This window comes from Brachyistius frenatus, unplaced genomic scaffold, assembly GCF_029030835.1.
Source record: "Brachyistius frenatus isolate BFR_SWC_R1_liver_20210118 unplaced genomic scaffold, ASM2903083v1 Contig_94, whole genome shotgun sequence".
Taxonomy (NCBI): Eukaryota; Metazoa; Chordata; class Actinopteri; family Embiotocidae; genus Brachyistius; species Brachyistius frenatus.
The window spans coordinates 440,895-460,956 of NW_027210693.1; the positions used below are offsets into that span (position 1 = coordinate 440,895).

The 20,062-nt window shown below is 42.5% G+C and overlaps 2 protein-coding genes and 1 long non-coding RNA gene across 4 annotated transcripts in view; 2 read left to right on the forward strand and 1 right to left on the reverse strand.

Annotated features, from left to right (window-relative positions):
- Positions 1-1,930, reverse strand: part of LOC138628015 (uncharacterized) — a 31,225-nt gene extending 29,295 nt beyond the window's left edge. Inside the window, exons 1-2 of the long non-coding RNA XR_011311436.1 lie at positions 1,795-1,930; positions 1,557-1,700 (exon numbers count right to left, since the gene is read on the reverse strand). This is a non-coding gene — a long non-coding RNA (uncharacterized lncRNA). The remainder of the gene's footprint in view (positions 1-1,556; positions 1,701-1,794) is intronic.
- oacyl (O-acyltransferase like) lies at positions 695-5,431 on the forward strand. The gene is made up of 15 exons (XM_069710734.1): positions 695-940; positions 1,576-1,709; positions 1,800-1,878; positions 1,970-2,105; positions 2,268-2,464; positions 2,607-2,825; positions 2,904-3,006; positions 3,307-3,408; positions 3,527-3,692; positions 3,786-3,865; positions 3,984-4,094; positions 4,298-4,421; positions 4,546-4,732; positions 4,959-5,101; positions 5,191-5,431. Exons 1-15 carry the CDS (start codon positions 784-786, stop codon positions 5,293-5,295), a joined length of 2,043 nt encoding a protein of 680 aa, XP_069566835.1. The 5' UTR covers positions 695-783; the 3' UTR covers positions 5,296-5,431.
- Positions 5,432-9,823: 4,392 nt separating this feature from the next.
- On the forward strand, positions 9,824-20,001 carry alpk2 (alpha-kinase 2). Of its 2 annotated transcripts, none has more exons than XM_069710732.1 (11): positions 9,824-9,897; positions 12,043-14,054; positions 15,290-16,808; positions 16,926-17,073; positions 17,588-17,715; positions 17,824-17,868; positions 17,965-18,272; positions 18,396-18,484; positions 18,576-18,793; positions 18,878-18,926; positions 19,015-20,001. In XM_069710732.1, the coding sequence occupies exons 2-11, from the start codon at positions 12,192-12,194 to the stop codon at positions 19,220-19,222; spliced, it is 4,575 nt and encodes a 1,524-aa protein (XP_069566833.1). In that variant the 5' UTR covers positions 9,824-9,897; positions 12,043-12,191; the 3' UTR covers positions 19,223-20,001. The 2 variants fall into 2 exon arrangements, with proteins under 2 accessions (XP_069566833.1, XP_069566834.1); XM_069710733.1 differs by having other exon boundaries at positions 17,965-18,263.
- The last annotated feature ends 61 nt before the right edge of the window (positions 20,002-20,062 follow it).

Below are 20,062 nucleotides of genomic sequence, written 5' to 3' on the forward strand. Positions count from 1 at the left end.
ATTGAAGTAAAATGACTGATGGCTTTCCATCAAAGTGAGTGAAGTCGATGGGTAGTTATCCTCTCTATTAGAACACAAACTAGCTCTATAGCACAAAATTAGAATTGATTTAATCATAGCTGCATTTTACTTAATGCGTGTTTCCCTCTGTTGCCAGGTGAAGTCGTGTTTTTGGGACAACCTCCCCCTCTACTGGCCGATCTTTTGTGGTGATTTCTTTTATTGACTGACTGGGCAATCTGAGGTGTTTCTATAATTTACCTTGAAAGAAAAGGTTCTAATAAAAAACAGGTTCAGCGGGGAAATATGTAGGTGATGTGAAGGTGAGGCTTTTAAGCAATTTACAAGCACTTTTCTTTTGTGTCTGTGCAGCAATTTAAAGCTAATATAAATGCATTTACACTATGTATAGGAAAGTAATCATAGAATCATTAGACAAAATAAAATGAGACTTTTGAAAATACCCTGTTGTTCAAACTGTTGTTATGGTAATTCAACAGCTAGTTTTTTAGGTCAGGCATCATTATTTGGCTGTCACTTTAATTATGTTTCTCCTGTGTGGTAACAAAATCACAGCCTGGATCTTTTTGTCAGCCTCTCATCTTCTTTCATGAAACCAAATCCTGTTCACACCTGACATAGAAAAAACAGGTAAAGCAGTGAAGCAGTTTTTCAATGAAGCCGTGGAGGATGAGTTTCACGCTGCTTTCCGGATGAGGATGTGTCTTCTCTTGTGTTATTTAAGCACCTTCTTCACGAAAAAAAGATGCAGTCAGTCTTAAAATGGCCCTTGGTTGTGTGGTGTTCCTTCTGTTAGTGGCTTGTAGTGTTACACTGGAAAGTACGCAGACCCAAACTGTGTCACAAAGATGTGTGGAGGATACCAACATGTTCCTCTGGGAAATTAAACAGGACAAACCAAAGGAATATGCTGTTCTCAGTGAGTATCTCTGCCTTTTTGTAAGGCTTTTTTATATTTGTACATTAGTCATGATCAACTTAGAATACAGAAGTCAGATCGAGGTGCTGATTCCATTTAACTCTAAAAACCAAGAGCTCATTTTATAAGTGGGAAATATAAAATAATAGTCAGAAAAGTCAGAAAATAAATTTAATCTTATATTCACATCAGAAACAAAATGATCAAAAATGTTTCATATGTATTACATTGATTTTTTAATTTTAAATAATTCATAGTTGTCTAAATGGTGTATTATTATCATTATTATTATTATACAGCAATGCGTAGCTCAGATTTCTTTAGAGAATAAAATCAACAGGTGGATGAAAGGCTCCTAACCCTGGTCTTTCATGTAAGCATCCTGGATTTGATCCATTGAGCTACTCCCAACCTCATACCTCCTTTATCATCGAATAATGTCCTTCTGGGCCCAGGGTCATAAATACATGGATTTTTTTCCCGCCTATGCAAATCAAAAACATTACACGAACACGGTATCCTATTGTTACATGCTTCGGCTGACATATTGCATATTTCCATTTCTCTTTCTATCCAGAGATCTTGTGGAAGATGTTTGAATCAATTGTTTTTTTACCTCTGTTGTGTGCTGTCAGTGTACGACGCGTTTGGTAAGATGGGTAGCAACGTTGAAGGAGGAAACGCCAACCGGCCGGGTTTGCTGCAGCAGTGCCGCTCGGCTCACGGTCCCAGCTTCTCTGGACAGTACTGCCAGGTGTTCCTGAAGCAGGTAACAACGGAAACAACCATAAAACAAAGTCATAACTGTGAGATATTATCTGACAGAACGTTAAAGTGTTTTTTTTTTTAACTACCGTAGGGAACAGTCCAGTACTTCGTGGGTATTTGTGTTCCTGACTCCTGCGAGGAAGAGGACGTACAAATATTGGTGCTGTACGGTCAGTGACTTTAAATCTCTGGATTTATTGTCATCTTGTCATTACAATACATGTCTTGTTTTACATGTGACATGTTTTCACCTTTCAACAGACAAACTTCAGTTTGGTGAGACGTCCCTCATTCCTCCTCTACCTCACATTCTGGCTAATCAGTCCGCTCAGGAGATGATCATGACTCACTGTTTGTCCAGCGCGGTATCTCCTGATGTGTCTGATGTCACCTGCCTGTCAGTACACGATTAGACTCTTTCTACAGTCTCATCTGCATGTGCACAGTAGTTGCACCTTTAAATGCAGCTTAAGAATCTCTTTACATGTGCTGGACTTTATCTCAGGACACTCTGCTTTTGTCTTCATTGACGTAAGATGTTTTTTCTTTTCTCCTGCAGGTTTGTGTGTTGTGTAATGGTCGCCATTCCTCTCGCCACGACCCTGTTCACAGCTTTAATGAGGAGGCAGCCGAACAGGGAGGTCAGCCCTACTGTGGAGTCTTCCCGTTTAAACTCCGGCCTCAATCTTTACGGGACTGTGCAGACCAACGGCTCGTCCAGCTGTGAAGTTAACAGCAACACGTCAGAAGAAAACAGTGCGTGCAAAGTGCATTATGTTATTTTTGTAAAGCTTTTCCAAGATTTATAATGAACTTTATGACCAGATATGAAGGTTCGTGCAGTGCTGAATCCCTCGATATAGATTGTATTGACATGATTGAATATTTTCTTTTCAAGACCTCACCAGGCCCCCGCGACTGTGTTTCCCTCGAAGCTGTGTGTACGGCTGCCTTCAAGCCTTCTCTCTACAGACTACCAGCCAGCACCTATCAACTATCAGCACCTCCTCGTCCATCCCGGGAGGCAGATACTCCTCGCTGAATGGCATCCGTGTTCTCAGCCTGTTGTGGATCATATGTGGCCACTCGGCTCAGTTCCCCGTGTTCAACAACCTGGGTATGAAAAGACACAGTGACATGTCACTAAATTTCTTACAAATTCTATTACTAATTTTTCAAAATATCTGTGTTGCAGATAATTACAAAAACTGGAAGCAAACAGTTGAAAGCAGTCCTCTGTATGTGCTTACCATCAGCGGGCCTGTTTTTCTGGCTGTCGACACCTTCTTATTGCTCGGGTGAGAATGGAATAAAGGAGGATTTAAGGTTCCCAAACTGTCCGACCATCTACCCCTATATACCACACCAAATTTCCCAAGTATTAATTCCCACTGCAGATACTAAGGATTACAATCTAGTTTGTACATCATTGTAATGTGATTTGTACATGATAACTTTTTTTTTGTAATAAAATGAAATGAAATGACAATTGTTTGGACATCTCCCTCACACATACCATAGTTTGGGAATCACTGCTATTGTGTGTGTCTAAAAAAAATTTACAGTAAATTTTAAGTTGGCAGTTGTTTTTGTTTCAGGGGTTTGCTCAGTGCCAGATCTCTACTGGACTCCATCGACAAGGCTGAAAACAAACTGAGCCCCAGTTTGGTTGCAAATTATCTCTTCAAGAGGATTAAAAGGTACCAGTGTTTTGATTGGTCAGTGAAATGAATCTATGTGTTTTTCCCATGAGAGTAAATAGTAGCAACATAAATGATTGTGAATTCTCATTTGTTTGTTTGTCTTTCTTCACTGCAGGATTCAGCCGCTGCATCTGTTCATTATGTGTCTAACCATCGGCCTCATCTCTATGGTCCACTGGGGACCCTACTGGTTCCCATTTATAGACACATTGATGGATTGTAAGACGTACTGGTGGGCAAACTTACTACTGATAAGCAATCTCCTCCCAGTCCACGAGATAGTAAGTTTTACCTGTAATTCAGACCTATATTCTGTATTTTACTGAAGATTATTTACCTGTTTCATAACATATTATTTCTAAATCTCTTTTCAGTGTATTCCTTGGACATGGTACCTGTCTCTAGACTTTCAGTGTTATGCTACCACTCCTTTGTTGGTGTATTTTTACAGACTGTATGTCCGCATCCTTTAATATGATTCTAAAATATTACTTAAAGTCCATCAATTTCACGGGTTGTTATACACGATATCACCTCCAGCCTTGTAATCGAATCTGTCTTGTGTTGATCAGAAACAGAGGTGTGTTTGCTGTTGTGGCTGGAGGTCTCCTGCTGATGACCACTGTAGTCAGTGCTGTTATAACTGCACTCCTGCAGCTGCCAGTCTTTCAGCCGTCTACAATGTAAGTCGCAGTTGAGTCACAGTGCAAAAACAGCTTCAGAATCAAATGCATGAAATGTACGGTGAATTACCTGTAAAGTAATTCTCACTCTTACCAGTCACTTTTCATATTGTACATTATAATAATGTAATAATTAATGAGAATAAATACATCTCTTATTTTGATATCCAACTGATTCCCTCAAAATAAACTTATTTTTGCAGGACATCTGAGAACTATGTTTTGTATTACTATGTGAAACCCTACACAAGATATGGGCCATTTCTAATAGGAATCTTGACTGGAATATACCTGACAACAAAGAAAGATCAGCTGTTCAAGCAAAAGGTGAGAACATCTGATTATCTTGACAGGTATACCTGAAAATATCACTGGAAAACATCACACCCTAATGCTTTTTGGTTTATGTTCTGGTTTATGTGCTTAATATCCTATCTTGCTGTTGGTTCAGTGGCAGGCAGCTCTTGGTTGGTTCTGCTGTCTGTCAGTCATGGCCGGGTTGGTTGGAGTGGCCTACATCCTCAGGGAGACCCCAACCCATCCATCAGTCCCACACGCCCTGTATCAGGGGCTGCACAGACCACTCTGGGCTCTGGCAGTGGCCTGGGTCATCCTTGCCTGTGAGGAGGGCTACGCAGGTAAACCAAAAGAAGAGATGAACCAAATCCCATCTTAAGAAAAAACAAAATACAATTTAGAAAAGCACATTTATCAATTGACTGCACTAAATAATTCGATACTCAATAACTTCCAGAGCTGCTGTTTTCATACTTAAAAACACAAACAATTTATGAATGCAAAACTATACACTCCATTTAATGAAATCTATTCTATATTTTCTTCTGCATTCATCTGCTTCTCCAGGATTTATCAAGAGACTCCTGTCACTGAGTTTCTGGGTTCCTCTGTCCAACATTAGTTTCGCCTGCTATCTGACACATCCTGTCTTCATCATCGTCTACATTGGCTTGCAGGAAACCCCAATCCACTATACAGACATCAATTTTGTAAGTATTTCATAGAAGAATGCTCGTGTGTTTCATATGATTTGGCTCAGTTCTGTATATGTAGACTACAGCGTGTGTGTTCTCTTTAGATGTACCTGTTCCTTGGCCACTTGGTGCTGACGTTGGTGGTGAGCTACGTGCTCACTGTGTTAGTTGAGAAGCCTTACATTCTTCTAAAATGGAGCAGCTCATAGAGAAAAGTCAGCACCTGTCCAGCTCTTAACAACATTAATCCTGTACTATCTTTGTTTGTGAATTGTAACATCTGTCGTTGCTCTTATTTAAATCTAGCTTTGTAGATAATAAACCTATTTGTTTTCAAGATTGGGAGTCCGTTTACATCGAGGTTTGCTTAAGATCGTATTTTATGGTAACCACTATTATTTGACAATTTATAGTTTGATATGGAAAACCTCTCGCAGATCACACAACATTTTCTTTATTACGTTTGCATTTCTGGTGTTCTCTTACAATATTTTTTTGTATTTCCCTGGCCCATCATCAAACTTATTTTGTTGTAACACAGTTTTGGGAAGCGTCCTGCAGATACTGACGATAGAGGAAGGAGATAATCACTTTAAGTTATATATTTATTGTTCGCAACCCCACTGAGGATGCCAAGCTGTGACAGTATACAGCCAGCCTGTCAACTAAGCTGCATGCAGTCGCTCCGTTTGACTCATCGCTCAGCACTTAATAAAGTAATTGCCTTGGTATTTGTGGCTGAATCTATGGTGCCACAGACATAATCATAGGCTATGAAGTGTCTGTACAGTATCTGTACTGTATCCAGTCTTTACTGCTCCCTTTAACCTTAGACAAGAAAGTGTTGTTAATCCACCCTGGATTTGAAGCTGCAGTGCTTCTCTCAGATAGGACAGATCAGATCACCGTTACACCACAGAAGGTCAGGATAGTTGGTACAACAGGACCATGTCAACACGACACACAACCACTGCATGCAGTTTGTGTTACAGTCATTACAACTAAGGTGAAGGCAAAATTATTTTAGAACAACATTTTCCACCGTGCCCTTTTTGAGGACTTTGTACAAATGTCTCAGTAGAAATGAACCCATAATGTTCACAGGGATAAGGCCATGAAGTTCTCCTTTTTTTTCAAGTTAAAGGGGCCTTCAGAGTTATTCAGATGTATTCAGAGAGGCGATGGGAGAAGTCCATATTTCGTATCACTGAATGGGTTTTCAGGTTAATGGTTTGAAAGATATAACATGATGCAGACACGGCTACGTTCCCATCCAAGCGCTTGAGTTATGCGGGGCATGAGCTGTGTTGTATGTCGCATTAAGTGGAGAAGCTCTGGGTGAGCAGCCTCAAACAAATACCTTGAAGCACACCTATTATGTGGTGATTTTCACATGATAAAATTACATGTCTGTTTATATAAATCACTGCGAGGGTTTTTTAAACTGTTGATAATATGTCTATTTGGGCCTCTTTAGTGTATGTGTAACACCGTGATACAATTTGTATAATTTCAGCCATATTTATATGTATTTCCAGCTTCCGTATTTACTGTTTTTAAGATTTAAGATTGATGCCAAATTATGACACTTTTTCTTTCACAAGGCTTCGCTAAACTTGTGTCTCATATCTTGTTTTTGCGTGCTGCAGCATTCCTGCTTTAATTGGTTGTAGAGCAGCATCATTTATAGACGACTTCCACACGCAATCACACAAACAAAAATGCGGTTGTGACGCACACTCCTTACACGTGCCACACTACTTTCCACCCGTTCCTACCCGGGGAAGTTTTGGGAAGGAAAGCAGACGCCAGGTCAAAGCTGTCTCTGTAACAACATGGTGTAAAAATATATCTTGCTTTGGTAAGATGACACTTCTCTCTCCATGACTACATGACTCCACGGGGGCTACGTCCAATCCAAAACTTCCCAACAACAGGCTCAACATGTCAGAGACTGTCAGAGTATTTTAAAATGTTTAACAACAACACTGCATTAGATCCTTTTTGGAGAAATTGAGCAAACTCACAGGTTAAGAAGCACTGAATAGGATTGAGAGTCTCTAACTGTTGTTAGTGCTGCTGACAGATAAATTTAGTGTAATTCGGTATAATTTGTAATTCTTTCTCCAGCTAAGTAGAAGCTGGTTCTTTTTTCACTTTTTGATTATTCTTTGCATTCAGTGAGACTCCATATTTATCTCTTGTTGCTCAACAGTCCATCGGACCGTCTGAAGCCACCGGTGGTTCCTTGCTGACACTTTAAATTTGTGACTTCTGAGAAGCCACAAAACCAAATATACACACATGTCCGTTAACAGCGGCATTTAAAAAAAGTCGTGCCTCATTAAAGTCCTGCCCAAGTGACCTAACGGTCAGTCAGGTAACGCAGAACATTACAAGTTCGGCTTTATTTTGATGTTCAACAACATTGCTCTCCTTAATTTAACTTTTAAAACTTTCAATACGTTAAACCTGCACTTAGATATTATTCTGAAGTCAAATAAAAGAAGATCACCAAGGAAAAATCAACAAAACACACATGCACAAAGACACACACTAAAAGTCCAATAATATTCCCTCTGTTGCTTAGTAAATTTACAGGGCACCTCAGGAACAGGTGTGAGGGCACAAGTGTTACACAATGACACCAAAACGGTAAAAGGACATGACACAATTGTATGGTTTGTGTCCTTATCCTCTCATTCATAAAACCTGTCACTGATTTCTTGTATATATGTACACACACACACCACAACAATAGTGACTCTGCACATCACCATGCCAAAGTAATTGGAGGGACCGTCAGAGAAGCAGTAGCTTTATAAACAGTCTATTTAATTTGTTAGACTCCAGGCATTGTTGTTTTATTGGAGGGTCTCTGTTGTTAAACCACTATTTACAATGTGCTGATTTTAAAGCTGTAAAATGATCCGCTCTTCTCACATGTCACGGGAACAATGATGTAATGGTCGTTAATTACTCAGTTATAAAACAGGCCTTCGCTTCAAGCAGGACCATCGGAGGGGCAGCAAACAAAAGAAGAAAGAAAAATCAAGAAAAAGAAAAAATATATAAAATTCCCTCAAATAATTAAACTTGATCTCCAAGAAATAAAGTTCTGTGGTTTATGTTTAATGTGTAAAGGTTGGGAGAGAGGTTAGAGATGGCTTTAGATTGTGATTTTAGAGTAGCCTCACTTGAAAGACAATGCCCAATTATATGAATGCATGAACAGGTTACTTTTGACTCGGAGCACCAACTTGACTCCAAACCTTGTAAAAGATGAAGGAACAGTTTGACATGTTGGAAAATATGTTTGTGTTGTTGCATTGAAGTTAGATGAGACGTTTGACACGACCGTCAACACAAGATGGTTGATCTACTTTAGTTTGAAGACTAGAAGTGGGGAAACAATAAGCCCGTCTCTGTCTCAAGGTAACAAAATTCACCTTCTAGAAACTGTAAAGTTTACAGGTTACTCACATATTATTGTTAATGACATGCAGTGATCAAAATGAGTTATTTCAGTCAAAATTATAATAAAATAACATGCAAACAATTGTAAATATGACAGTCTGTGGATTCATGGAAGATTGTGTGCAAAACTACCTTGAATCGAGTGACCTCTCAGTGTCTCTAAGAAAACTCTCTGCAGGCTCTCTCTATATTTTGAGAGTGTTGTCAGTCTCTTCGTTTAACTCTCACCAAGAAAGCGAATTTATTGTAATTTAGTGTATAAAAAGCGCAGCATGTGAATCCATGTAAACATATACACCCATTGTTTATAATAAATAAAGTAGTTATGGACATTGAAATTATTTTTCTGTTTGATTTGTTTTAATTCTACTCGATGTTGTACTTCACTTTGATCAACTTTTGTTGTTCATCAGCTAAACTTGACTTTAAGCATCATTGTTTGATGTCTTCAAGAACAAACAATCGGAAACCAATTATCTCTTTCCAACTGCCTGAGCAAAGTCACATGTAATCATTGTCACGCCACAGCGAGCAAATTGACCACCAACAATCAAGCATGAGGTCCGGCCTCATTAGTTTGTTTTGGCCCGCGACAACAGAGCATTGTTGTTTTGCCAGAGGAGTTGGACGGGTGTTAATGTTGCCAGAAATATGACCCTCGATGTAACAGGCTCACCGTTAATCCATTTCAATAGAAAACAGAGTAACCTTTGCATAGTTTCTCATGTATTTACTACTTTGCACCAGTTGAAAGTGCATAAACGCTCCGTCAGCAGTCAGCAAGCGTACAGTCACTGAAAGCCTAACGTAACATTTGGAAAATCACCAGCAAGAGAAAAAGGAAATTACTTCTTTGGAAAATTGTACATTTTATAAAATACTAATTATTTCTTCCTTTCTATAATGCACATTGGGATGAGTTGGACAGACTGAAATAAACATTGAATTACTGTTTTCCATGAATACACAGTATTTGATTGTGATAAAACTGCTATCTAAACCCTGATTATGACTGCGGTGTGTGCTTGACTAAAGTTACTATTTCTCTAACTGGCAGGAGTCAAAAATGTAATTAAATGAAATTTCTATAACAACCACAAGTCCAAATCTTTGGTCTTTAAAGCAGGCCATCGAGAAACAGTCTGTAAATATACATATCGTGTGTTAAATGTTCAAGATCGGCACATGTTCACAATATCAGGTAACTGACTTTGTACTTGCGGGGGACAACATTTAAAAATAGACTCATACCCCGAGACCGCCGGCTCTGCCTGAGCTCATACTGAAGTCCTACATCATAGTACGATATCCTCACCATCACGGCTATGAAAAGGGTACGTACTACTTGCATGGCTGGAAATCCCCCCTCAGTTAATGATAGAAATACTTTGATCAGTTGTAATTCATCTGATGGACGTTTGTTTATGGTTTTCTAAAGGAGAGCTGAATGTCGTCATTCACGAGGCTTCATCTACACTGCTGATAGGTTGAGAAACTCACACACACTCACTCACACACACACACACACACACACACACACACACACACACACACTCTCTCTCTCTCTCTCTCTCTCTCTCTCTCTCTCTCTCTCTGCTGTGCTGCATGATACACACAACACACTTTGTCAAGCAGCAGAATTAATTCCTTAAAGTGATCTACGAGTATAATTGGATAAATATTTGTTAATCTATCACCTCTGTGCTCTTCTGTAATCTGTCACCTTTGAGACACTTTTAAATTTTTCGTGATTATTTTCAAACCTTTGCTAAAATCAATGTCTTTCCAGCAAGTCGTTCACGCACAGAAGCTTTAAAGATGCAGCCGGCTCTTGTCGGGGTTGTGTGACGAGGTTGGATCTATTTTGGCACAGACCATCCAGATGACATCAAGTTACATTTCATTGCTCTCAGGTACTGACAGATTTATTGTTTTTAAGGCCAGTACAGATTGAGCCGTAATGCACCAATCAACCTGAGCAGCAAGACTGATTTGAATTGAACATGAAACTTTGAGATTTAAAAGTAGATTTGTGACAGATATAAGGACAATCTACATGCCTTCATAACATCTATATATGGAGGTCTGAGTACTTCTATGACAGCTGTACATGAAACTTAAGGAAACGTGAACTTTACTCTGGATCTTGTTTAGATAATTCAGTACAGGATGTTAATATTGTGATACACCTGGAATCTACTCTGCTTATTTTAAGATGGGCATTTTGTCAGAGTTTTAATGTTTGTTACAGCCTGAAAAGTCTTTGATATTCATTTCCATTCGGTGTATCTTTCCGTACGCTGTCAGTGGTGACGACGTGTATTTCATGGTAAACATCTGAGGGTGGAGGTATCGGCTAGGTGTCCTTCACTGCAGCAGGAATGTCACAAATGCAGGTCATGGGTGAAGATGTACTGGTATTTTTCCAAAGTCTGTGCCACCACGTCCCTTCCTGCAATCTTGTATATCAGGGTGCATGTTTTGAGGCCTCCCCGTTCAACACTTCACATTCACAATTCTGCACGTATGTAAGGCTGCCTGCAATGTGCTTTTAGGACACATCTACGGTTTTACAGTCACCAAAAGGCCCTAAATAACTACAGCTGTAAAATAACATGAACCACAGCTGAAATATCAAGATACATCCCTTAAATATCAAGTATAATATACTTGAGAAGTGTGTGAGTATGAAGCATGAGAGACCATAAATGTGTAGAGATTTAATTAAAGCAATAATGAAACTCTGCAGACCACATTCCCTGTAGTTTTAAAAACATCAGGTATCAAGTTAACGTTAATCTGGAAATACAGATTCTCTGTTGAGTGGTTTTCAAGCGTGTACCTCAAATGAAGATCAAAACAGCTGTTTGCTCTAGTTTCTTCACAAGTTTGTTCACATACTCTCCATATCTTATTTACAATATAAGATACAATAAACTGGAGACCATATTATGTACTAGTTCCGTGACATAAAGAATAACATTCAAGTCTTCAGCTATTATTAGATCCTTTCAAATTACTTTTCCCAATATGTAGCTACTCACAGCTCTTAGGCCTTGTTTATTTTTATCTGGTAAATTGGACCTGGATTATAGTTAATTAGAAATAAAGCCACTTTATATTTTACCACCTCTTATCTGTGTCAGACTTGAAGAGTCAAAACAACCACCTCATAGACTTTTTATTTTTTTTATTTTATCATCAACAAAGTAATAACAACAGGAAGGTTTCCTGTTGATAAGGTATGTGAAGGGTCTTTTAAAAACCCTTAAAATAGATGAAACAGACTGCAGAACAGCCATCTCCTGCAGTTTAGATAAACACGTCACACAGAGTGACAGCTAGAGGGAGATAGTGGGCTTTACTTCAAATATTTCCAGTCACATTATTAAGGACAATTGAATATCTGACTTTTCTGGTTCTGCAGTTTAACTGTGAACTAGTTGAATTCTCTGGTAACTTCATGCCTCACTTTGCAGGTACTGAGTGGAAAACCACGAGGAGACAGATGTGGGAAGGAATGATGCCAGAAAAATCGAGGCACAAACAGAATGTCACTGTGCACAACTCGTCATCCCCAAAATCGGCCTGAAGTTGCTGTTTGACATTCAGCTTTCTAGACGTGCGGATGGATCTGTCACTCCTTTGCACAGACGAACAACGCCGGTCACCACCGGCTCTCACGGATGGTCAAACTGCAGATTTAGACTCCGCCCTCCCTCTGCACAGTCCTACGGTAAACACGTTGTGTGCACATGAACCGGGAACAGAGATGGCGTCCGACCTCTCAGACACCACCGACAAATCCACATTAAATGTTTCCAAATGCCTCTTCCAGGAGAAAAGCTCCATCTCAGACAGTTCGACGTCTTCGTCGTCCAGCTGTAATGTGTCTCAGTGTTTTCCACTTTGCTCTGAGCCTCCACCAAAGGAGGATGATGATCTCAGGGTTCACTGCTGTTTGGGCTCATCACAACCGATATTACATCGCTTACCTCATCTCTCTCATGACCTTTTTTCAGCCCAATCGGAAACGTTGGGCTTTTACTTTAAACAAGAGCCTGAATCTTTCCAGGCCGTGTCATCCACATCTGAGGGTTCGATGGAGCCGTCTGTCACTGAGCTCGTCTCCGGCCACAACTCCAACTGTGAACGCAGTCGAGCGCCGGCTTTATCAAGGTCGTCATTACCTCAGTCAGACAGTTCAGACAGTGACACGCTTGTCGAACCTTTGTCGGACCTTTATATCTTTGAAAGTGACACGCAGAGCTTCATCTTGAGCTCAACTGTAGATCTCGCAGAGATTAAATGCCCAGAATACCAGCCATTATCACAAACAGACACGGGGGAGGCAAACCATGCCTGCGATACACAAGTCCTGATGTGTGATTCAGCAGACATTGTGACAAAATGTCATCACGTCACTAGTGAGGAACGAGCCATACAGAACGATGAGTCAGCCACGAGCCAACCTACAGGGCTAAGACCACCTGCTGCGGATGCCTGGGAGGTGGGCTCAATGTCGGTAAATGATGTGAGACAAGGGAAAGCAGAAGTCACCGGTTTAACCCCCCAACTACAGCGCAGCAACAGCCCTAATGATCTCTGGCTGGATGCATGCCAGTATCTGGCAGGTGAGGGTACAAACGGCAGGGATGTTTTGAACAAGACGAGTCCCTCTGTGATGCAAGGAGGGCTCTCAGCTACCAGTGACTTATCTTTTCTCCCAGGAGAGACACGAGGGTCAGATTACAGCCCCGATGGCAGCGAGGGGATTGGCTGGTCCGGCGATGACACCAGAGGTTGGGGGCCACCCGTCGAGAGGTGGTCATCGGTGGACAGTTGGGCGAGCGCACTCTCAGACTGGGCCGAGATCATCGCGGCACCACCGAAGGACATCACTGCCGCCTTCGCAGAGATAGGGGCTGAGATTGATGCTCTGACACAGGCACTAGCAGAGGTGAATACTCACATAGAAACTTCGAAAGAAGGACCAGAAACAGCAGCGCAGGGACAATCGCAGCCACCAATGGGTGTCCAGGATCAGCTTCTGAAGGCACAGAGCCTCCCGGAGAGCTCCATCCACTCTGGGCGAAGCTATCTGTGCCTCGAAGCGGAGGGACCTGAACTCTGTGACAGAGAGGGCTCCCAGAGCGTCGAGTCCTTGTGTGACTCAACACCTGCCACACAAGGAGGAAAAGAGCCAGAGGAATTCCCGAGCCGCCAGGCGGCGTGCTCCACGCGCCCGACTCCACAGCACTCATCCATGGGTTCACGTGGTGCTACGGTGGCCTCTCCTGGAGGATACAGGGTAGATGTGATGCCTGGATCTACTTCCTCTTCTGTTGCTCATCTGGACCTTTCTCAGTTTGGGGGATACGTCAAGTCCTTGGACTCAGACATCTTCATCAGCAATGAAGAAGATCCAATCATACTGAATATCGTAGAGGATACAGATTTGGACACGCCTGCTCAGCTGGTAATTGAGGAGGTAAGATGGCTCATTGTACAGATTTATATTGGTTATGATCTCTTGTACTGTGAAATTTTAAATGTACTTGATAGGTGAAAGTTTGATGAGAAAAATCTTGAAAAAGTCTGATTTAAAAAAGAATTGGGGGACAGCATGCATTTCTATTTTTGTGTCTGTTTGTGTGTTGGTCTCACGCCAACTGACACACACACATATCCTGGGGACACACTCTCACATCACAAACACACACTACTTTCCCTAAAGGGTGTGGCGGAGAGTGAGGGAGCAGTGGAAAGATGCACCCTTTACACTACAGAGAACTGCCATCACCTTCACATCGCTGGCCAACACACAAATCAGTCAGGCGCTTCGGATACGCGGCCAGAACATTCAGAGACATTCCTGCTCTTGTCCTTGTCAGTGTTGTCATACCTTCGGTTATTGACAGCCAGTCAGGACGACGAACTCCACGCATGTCACCACACATGAGACTCGCAGGTATTGTCGGCTTGCTTTGGATGGGAGCCGCTCATTCTGCAACCAAGGACTTGTGCCCATGCAGCCTCGATTCTGTATAATTGGATAAGTCCTTTGGCTCCCATCTCAAAGACTGACAGCTGTGTGTGTGTTGGAGGAACCAGGAGTGCCTGAGAGGAAAACTTCAGATGGACAGAAATGGCATCTAATAATAGCTGAAGAGTTCAATGATAATAGCATGCATCTGTGGCGTGTCAGGGCAGAGGGGTGAGAGGACAGCACAGCTGAGGACTGAAACACGACCCTCCCTTGCTCCCTCTCTCTTCACATGCACCTTTTAACACACCCATTCCCACAACATCTCCTTTAAAAACCCGCTCACAGGTCCTCAGGCCGAGGAGACTACTTTGGATTGGCTTAGGTGCGTAAATGTAGCTGGAGCTCCTGACTGTAACGGTGACACTGAAGGGTTCAGTTGCATGCAGGACAGATGGACTGGTGGATTGGAAATAGGAGCACACTGTTTCATAAACGTCTGCTATGGTTTGGGCCTCTATAGAAAGGTATGTGTTGGACAGAAAAAGACCTGATGTGGTTTCTATAATGTGCTGCCTGTATTATCAGCCTTGAACAGCAGAACAACAGACTGTTGACAGTCGATGTGGAGACTGACTGCCTCATACTCAACTGAAATTCTCGTCACTGCACATCTTAGTGTCAGAAATGTACAATTTACTAAAATCAGTTCAACATTATTTGTCTGTTTTCATTATCAGCCCGCTGAGGATGGATTGCGTAAAGTGACAGATGAACGCGGGACCCTCCAGCTGGGCTCGGAGGCCGAGCAGGAGGCTAAACGGAGATTTGGGCCAGATCTCAATTTCCTCCCCACACACGATCTGACAAAGTCACGCGTGCCAGGTGTGCACACGCATCCTGGCCTGCACATTAATGTTCACGCACGCGTGTCATTTGATCCTTTGCCAGACCTTGATGGAGCACGTCAGGTGGCGCCACAGTGGGGGATTCCTCAGTTTATTATGCCCTTAGCTCCTCTTAGCATTGGCTCCTCCCTCATCTGCCAGGCAAGCAGCAGTTTGGAAAAAGATCAGACTTGCGCCAAAAGGTTTTTCAACGACAACAGAGACGTCAGTTGTGATCATGTTCAACGCTGCGCTGTCTGGCCAACCCCGGATGGAATTACCGACAAACCATCTCTGGAAGTCGATGAGGACTTGATTCATAAAAAGTCGGACGCAGTCGACACCACTGAGAAGTCCTCAGCAGAGGAGCTACTGGACACTGGTGACGCCGCAGAAAGCTTCTTCACTGCCAGGAAAACAATACATGAGGAGATTAATGACCTCAGCAGAGAACTTCCAGTCTTCACGGCCGTCCCCGCAGATCATTTCGTCATCTCGGAGAAGAACCGCATTGCGTACATCACTTTAGATTTTCACGACCCGTTTGTCTCTTGGGCTTCAAAACCTGTCAGACAATCTGTGAAAGCTGAACTGAATCAGATCACGTCTGAAAAGATGCCTCACAAGACTCACAAGATCACCTCGGAGGGGAAAGCACGCTCCAAGAAGGATAAATCAGCGGCTCAGCATCACGGTGCACAAGCTCCCAAGAAACAGGAGGTGATACCTCACCATGTTTCCACCCAGCAGACCTGCAAACAGCAAGAAACTCACACTGCTGCTGGAGAAAATCACGCCAGTGAGAAGACTCCGGCTGGGATTGAGGCCAAGGAGGCTAAACTGGTGATTGAGACTGGTGTGGTGACTGAGAAGAGCACAGGCAAGCCACACGGCAAGAAGAAAAAGAAGCATGGTCAGAATACGACGTCGGTGCTGAGCGCTGGGGAGCCGCTGACTGAAGTAGAGAACGGAGCAAAACCGAAGACCACTAAAGGACGAGTTGACATGTTCGAGGCCAAGCTGGGTGCCAAATCCGGGAAAGCTCAAAAGGACAGCGAGCTGTCAGACAGTGCTGAGAAAAAGGCCCAGCAGACAGAGGCTAAAGCGCCCCTGGCGGAACAACCTCCGCGTCATACAGACCTTAAAGACCACCAGCCAAAAAAGTTCCCCAGTCCTCTGAATGATGATGTCATTAAAAGGCGACGCCTGTCAGAGAATAAGTTTGGGAAGATCGTCGGTGTTTTTGAGTCTAAACTACCAAAGTCAGACGTTTCAACGAAGGCAAAGGCAGAGGAGCTCAAGGGAGATGTCGGAGCAACTCGCAAGAAGGCGTACAGCGAGGTGGTCAAACAGAAAGTCCCGCCCAAGGAAGGTAAGGGAAGACGCAGACCGGCTCTTCGTCTCTGAGCCATTATCAGCACAGGGGCAGTTTCCCAGCTGTTCGACTGCGTGAAGGCATGTAAACACAAGCATATGATCATTTCTGCAGACCCCAAGGTGGTGCAGCCGATCCAGGCGGTATCAGTGAGCGGGGACCCCCAGAGTCTCTGCCTGTGGTGTCAGTTTGCTGCCGTTTTCTCCGATCACACCGTGACGTGGAGCAGAGACAGCGCCGTTCTGTCTGAGATCAAGAGGAGGTATTTACTTAGAAAAAAATAAAAACACTTTGACATTGTTTCCACTGCGGTTTCAATTCCTCAATACTTGCAAGCGCCATTGTTGAAACCACATTTCAAAACAAATGATTGACTTCAACAGTATGTCTCTGAGCCACGCCCACTGGTTGCTGATTGGTCCACTCTTCAGAGTGGCTGCACAAACCTTAATGCAAACAGGATTTCCAGACTATAATCCCAGCAAAGATTTAAATTATGAGCAGCAGTCCGGCAGAATCAGACCACAAACATGCAGCTTTCGACGTCATAAAAAAAATTGAGGGAAGTAGGCAGATAATCTGTTGTGCAATTCTATGTAAAGATAGAATATGATTTTAGATCTTTTAAATCTACCAATTTATGTACCTTTTCTCTACCTGAGATAACGAGAATGTATTTTCAAGAAGAGGTGTGACTACTAGGTTGTTTTTTTTCTGATGTAATGACTTTAGTACAGAGAGTGTTGCATTTTGTGACACTGCACCTTCTTCTGAAGTGCAGGGGATGAGAGCAGAGTGTCACTGACCATCACCAACGCTTCTCACAAACACCTGGGCAAGTACCAGTGTCGCCTCAGCAGCTCACACGGATCCGCCGCCCTGGACTACCTGCTCACATACGAAGGTAAAAAAAAATAAAGCAATCCCTCTAAAGAAAGTCACCAACCAAGAAGAATGAATAATTTATCTTTAATCTGCATTTCTTCTTTTTGTCTCTTCCACGACTGTACAGTGCTCAGTGAGATTGTCATCCCTCCATCTCCGAAGACCATTTCATGTGAGTTGTGAATCTCCGAAAAAGATTTATTTCTTTACGCAGCTTTAACAAATTACTCACTGTTTCCATCTTTTTTTTTTTTTTTTTTTCCCCCAGCTGCTCCTGTAGACGTCGGCAGTGAAGAGGAAGACGTCCGCTGCTCCAGGCTGATGTTCAAAGAGGACTTCCTGTCTGACCAATACTTCGGAGAGAACCAACCGATCAGCATCATCACGGAGAAGGTGCACTTCGGGGAGGGGATGCACCGGCGGGCTTTCCGGACCAAGATGCACACGGGTCAGATTCCCCTGCTCCTGCCGGGACACAGCGGTGTGCTCAAAGTACACAACGCTGTCAGCTACGGGACCAATAACAGTGACGAGCTCGTTCAGAAGAACTTCACTTTGGCTGTGGAGGTAAGAAAGGTTTTAAAATTTGTACTCTAAAACATAATGATGTTTTATTTAAATTTTTTTAGAAGTCTTCTATAAAAGCTGCTGCTACAATACAGACAGAAAGAGTAACGTCATCGACTTTTTGCTGTGTAGGAGTGTCAGGTCCAGAACACAGCAAGAGAGTACATTAACGCGTACACGGCCGCAGCCCAGTCTATTGAAGCCTTCGGAGACGTCCCAGAGTGAGTGACCTGTTTAACATGCACATTATAACTTTCTGCAGCACGCCGACGCTCTGTTGGCTGACTCTGACTCGTGTCTTTGACTCACCAGGATCATTCCCATCTACCTGGTTCACCGTCCGTCCAACGACATCCCCTACGCCACGCTGGAGGAGGAGCTGATCGGTAACTTCGTGAAGTATTCGGTGAAGGACGGCAAAGAAATCAACCTGATGAGATGCGACTCGGAGGCCGGACAGAAATGCTGCGCGTTCCAGCACTGGGTTTACCATAAGACCGAAGGCAACCTGCTGGTTACCGACATGCAAGGTCAGGGACACAGGAAGTTCAAACTACTTTCAAGTGCAAATTAAATTACAATCTGGTGTACTAAGTGTCAGCGATTTCTTTCAGGTGTGGGCATGAGGCTTACTGATGTAGGAATAGCTACCTGTAAGAAAGGGTGAGTATTTTTTATTTTGAGAACAAGGAAAAAAGCTCATTTTTGAATCAACTATCTGATCTATTAAATGTCTTCTTTTTCTCCTCAGCTACAAGGGATTCAAAGGAAACTGTGCCACCTCCTTCATTGACCAGTTCAAAGCCTTACATCAGTGCAACATGTACTGTGAGTTCCTGGGCCTCAAATCTCTGCAGCCCAAAGCCAAGAAGCCCGCGTCCGTTCCCAAAACCAAACCCCAACCCTCCGCTGCACCCAAGAAGAAAACGTTTGGGCCGACGGTGAAGGGAAAGTCGTAATCGGAGGAGAATCTTTATGAGTTTCTTTACATGAAATGGTGACATTTTTTTGTTGATCTGCTTCATTCACTTTGGACCTCGTTGTGCAGAGTTTCGCCTCTTGAAGGGAAATCAGGAGGGTGTCGAAACAGATCACTGAAGAGACGAATGTTTCTGACTCGGACAGAAGCGGATGTTACGCAACCAGCAGCTGCTGTTGGGTCATCTCTGCATCCAATAATGAACAATTTTGGAAATATTTATTTTAATGAACATTTCGCTGGAGGGTTTTGGGCGTCGTATTTATCTTCATTTCACTAGTTTTGGGGGGAAAATGTGATAACTTTAAGGAACAATTGAAAATGCTGAGAATGAGGAGTGTGTCCAGAGCGATGAACTGTGATGTCTTAGACTGCTTGGTTGATGAGGTGCAAAGATTTTTCTTAACAGATTTATCTCCTGTTTTTTCTACTTCTGTGATGTTTTCAAACTATTAGTTCATTAAATTAATGGACTTATTTATTGATTAATTAGAGGAAATGTCTCTGAAGTAGGTTGTATGAGTGGGTACTTTGTGTGTGTGTTTGTGAAGGTATTTCATGACCATATATCCAATTTAATGTTACATTATTGTATTAGTTGTTTATTTGGTGAGGCTACTGATTGGATGAGCTCGTGTTTATATTTTGGAAACGACACAACGCCATTTGTACACATAAAGCTCATGTAAAATAGGCCTTTGAATGTATTCAATAAGAAATGTGAAGATTTCTTGATTTGTCATTATATTATTTGTGGCATTTCTGTGTTTCTCTGCCATCATTTGGAGGATCTATGGTTTATCAGTGTCCTACTGATCCT

Excerpts from the sequence above, each read along its gene's own strand:
- oacyl (XM_069710734.1), top strand. The coding sequence starts at position 784 with ATGGCCCTTGGTTGTGTGGTGTTCCTTCTGTTAGTGGCTTGTAGTGTT. Across the intron at positions 1,879-1,969 it reads ACAAATATTGGTGCTGTACG|ACAAACTTCAGTTTGGTGAG; the intron begins GTCAGTGACTTT and ends ACCTTTCAACAG. Across the intron at positions 2,106-2,267 it reads GTGTCTGATGTCACCTGCCT|GTTTGTGTGTTGTGTAATGG; the intron begins GTCAGTACACGA and ends TTTCTCCTGCAG.
- alpk2 (XM_069710732.1), top strand. The coding sequence starts at position 12,192 with ATGGATCTGTCACTCCTTTGCACAGACGAACAACGCCGGTCACCACCG. Across the intron at positions 17,716-17,823 it reads CTACCTGCTCACATACGAAG|TGCTCAGTGAGATTGTCATC; the intron begins GTAAAAAAAAAT and ends ACGACTGTACAG. Across the intron at positions 18,927-19,014 it reads ATAGCTACCTGTAAGAAAGG|CTACAAGGGATTCAAAGGAA; the intron begins GTGAGTATTTTT and ends TTTTCTCCTCAG.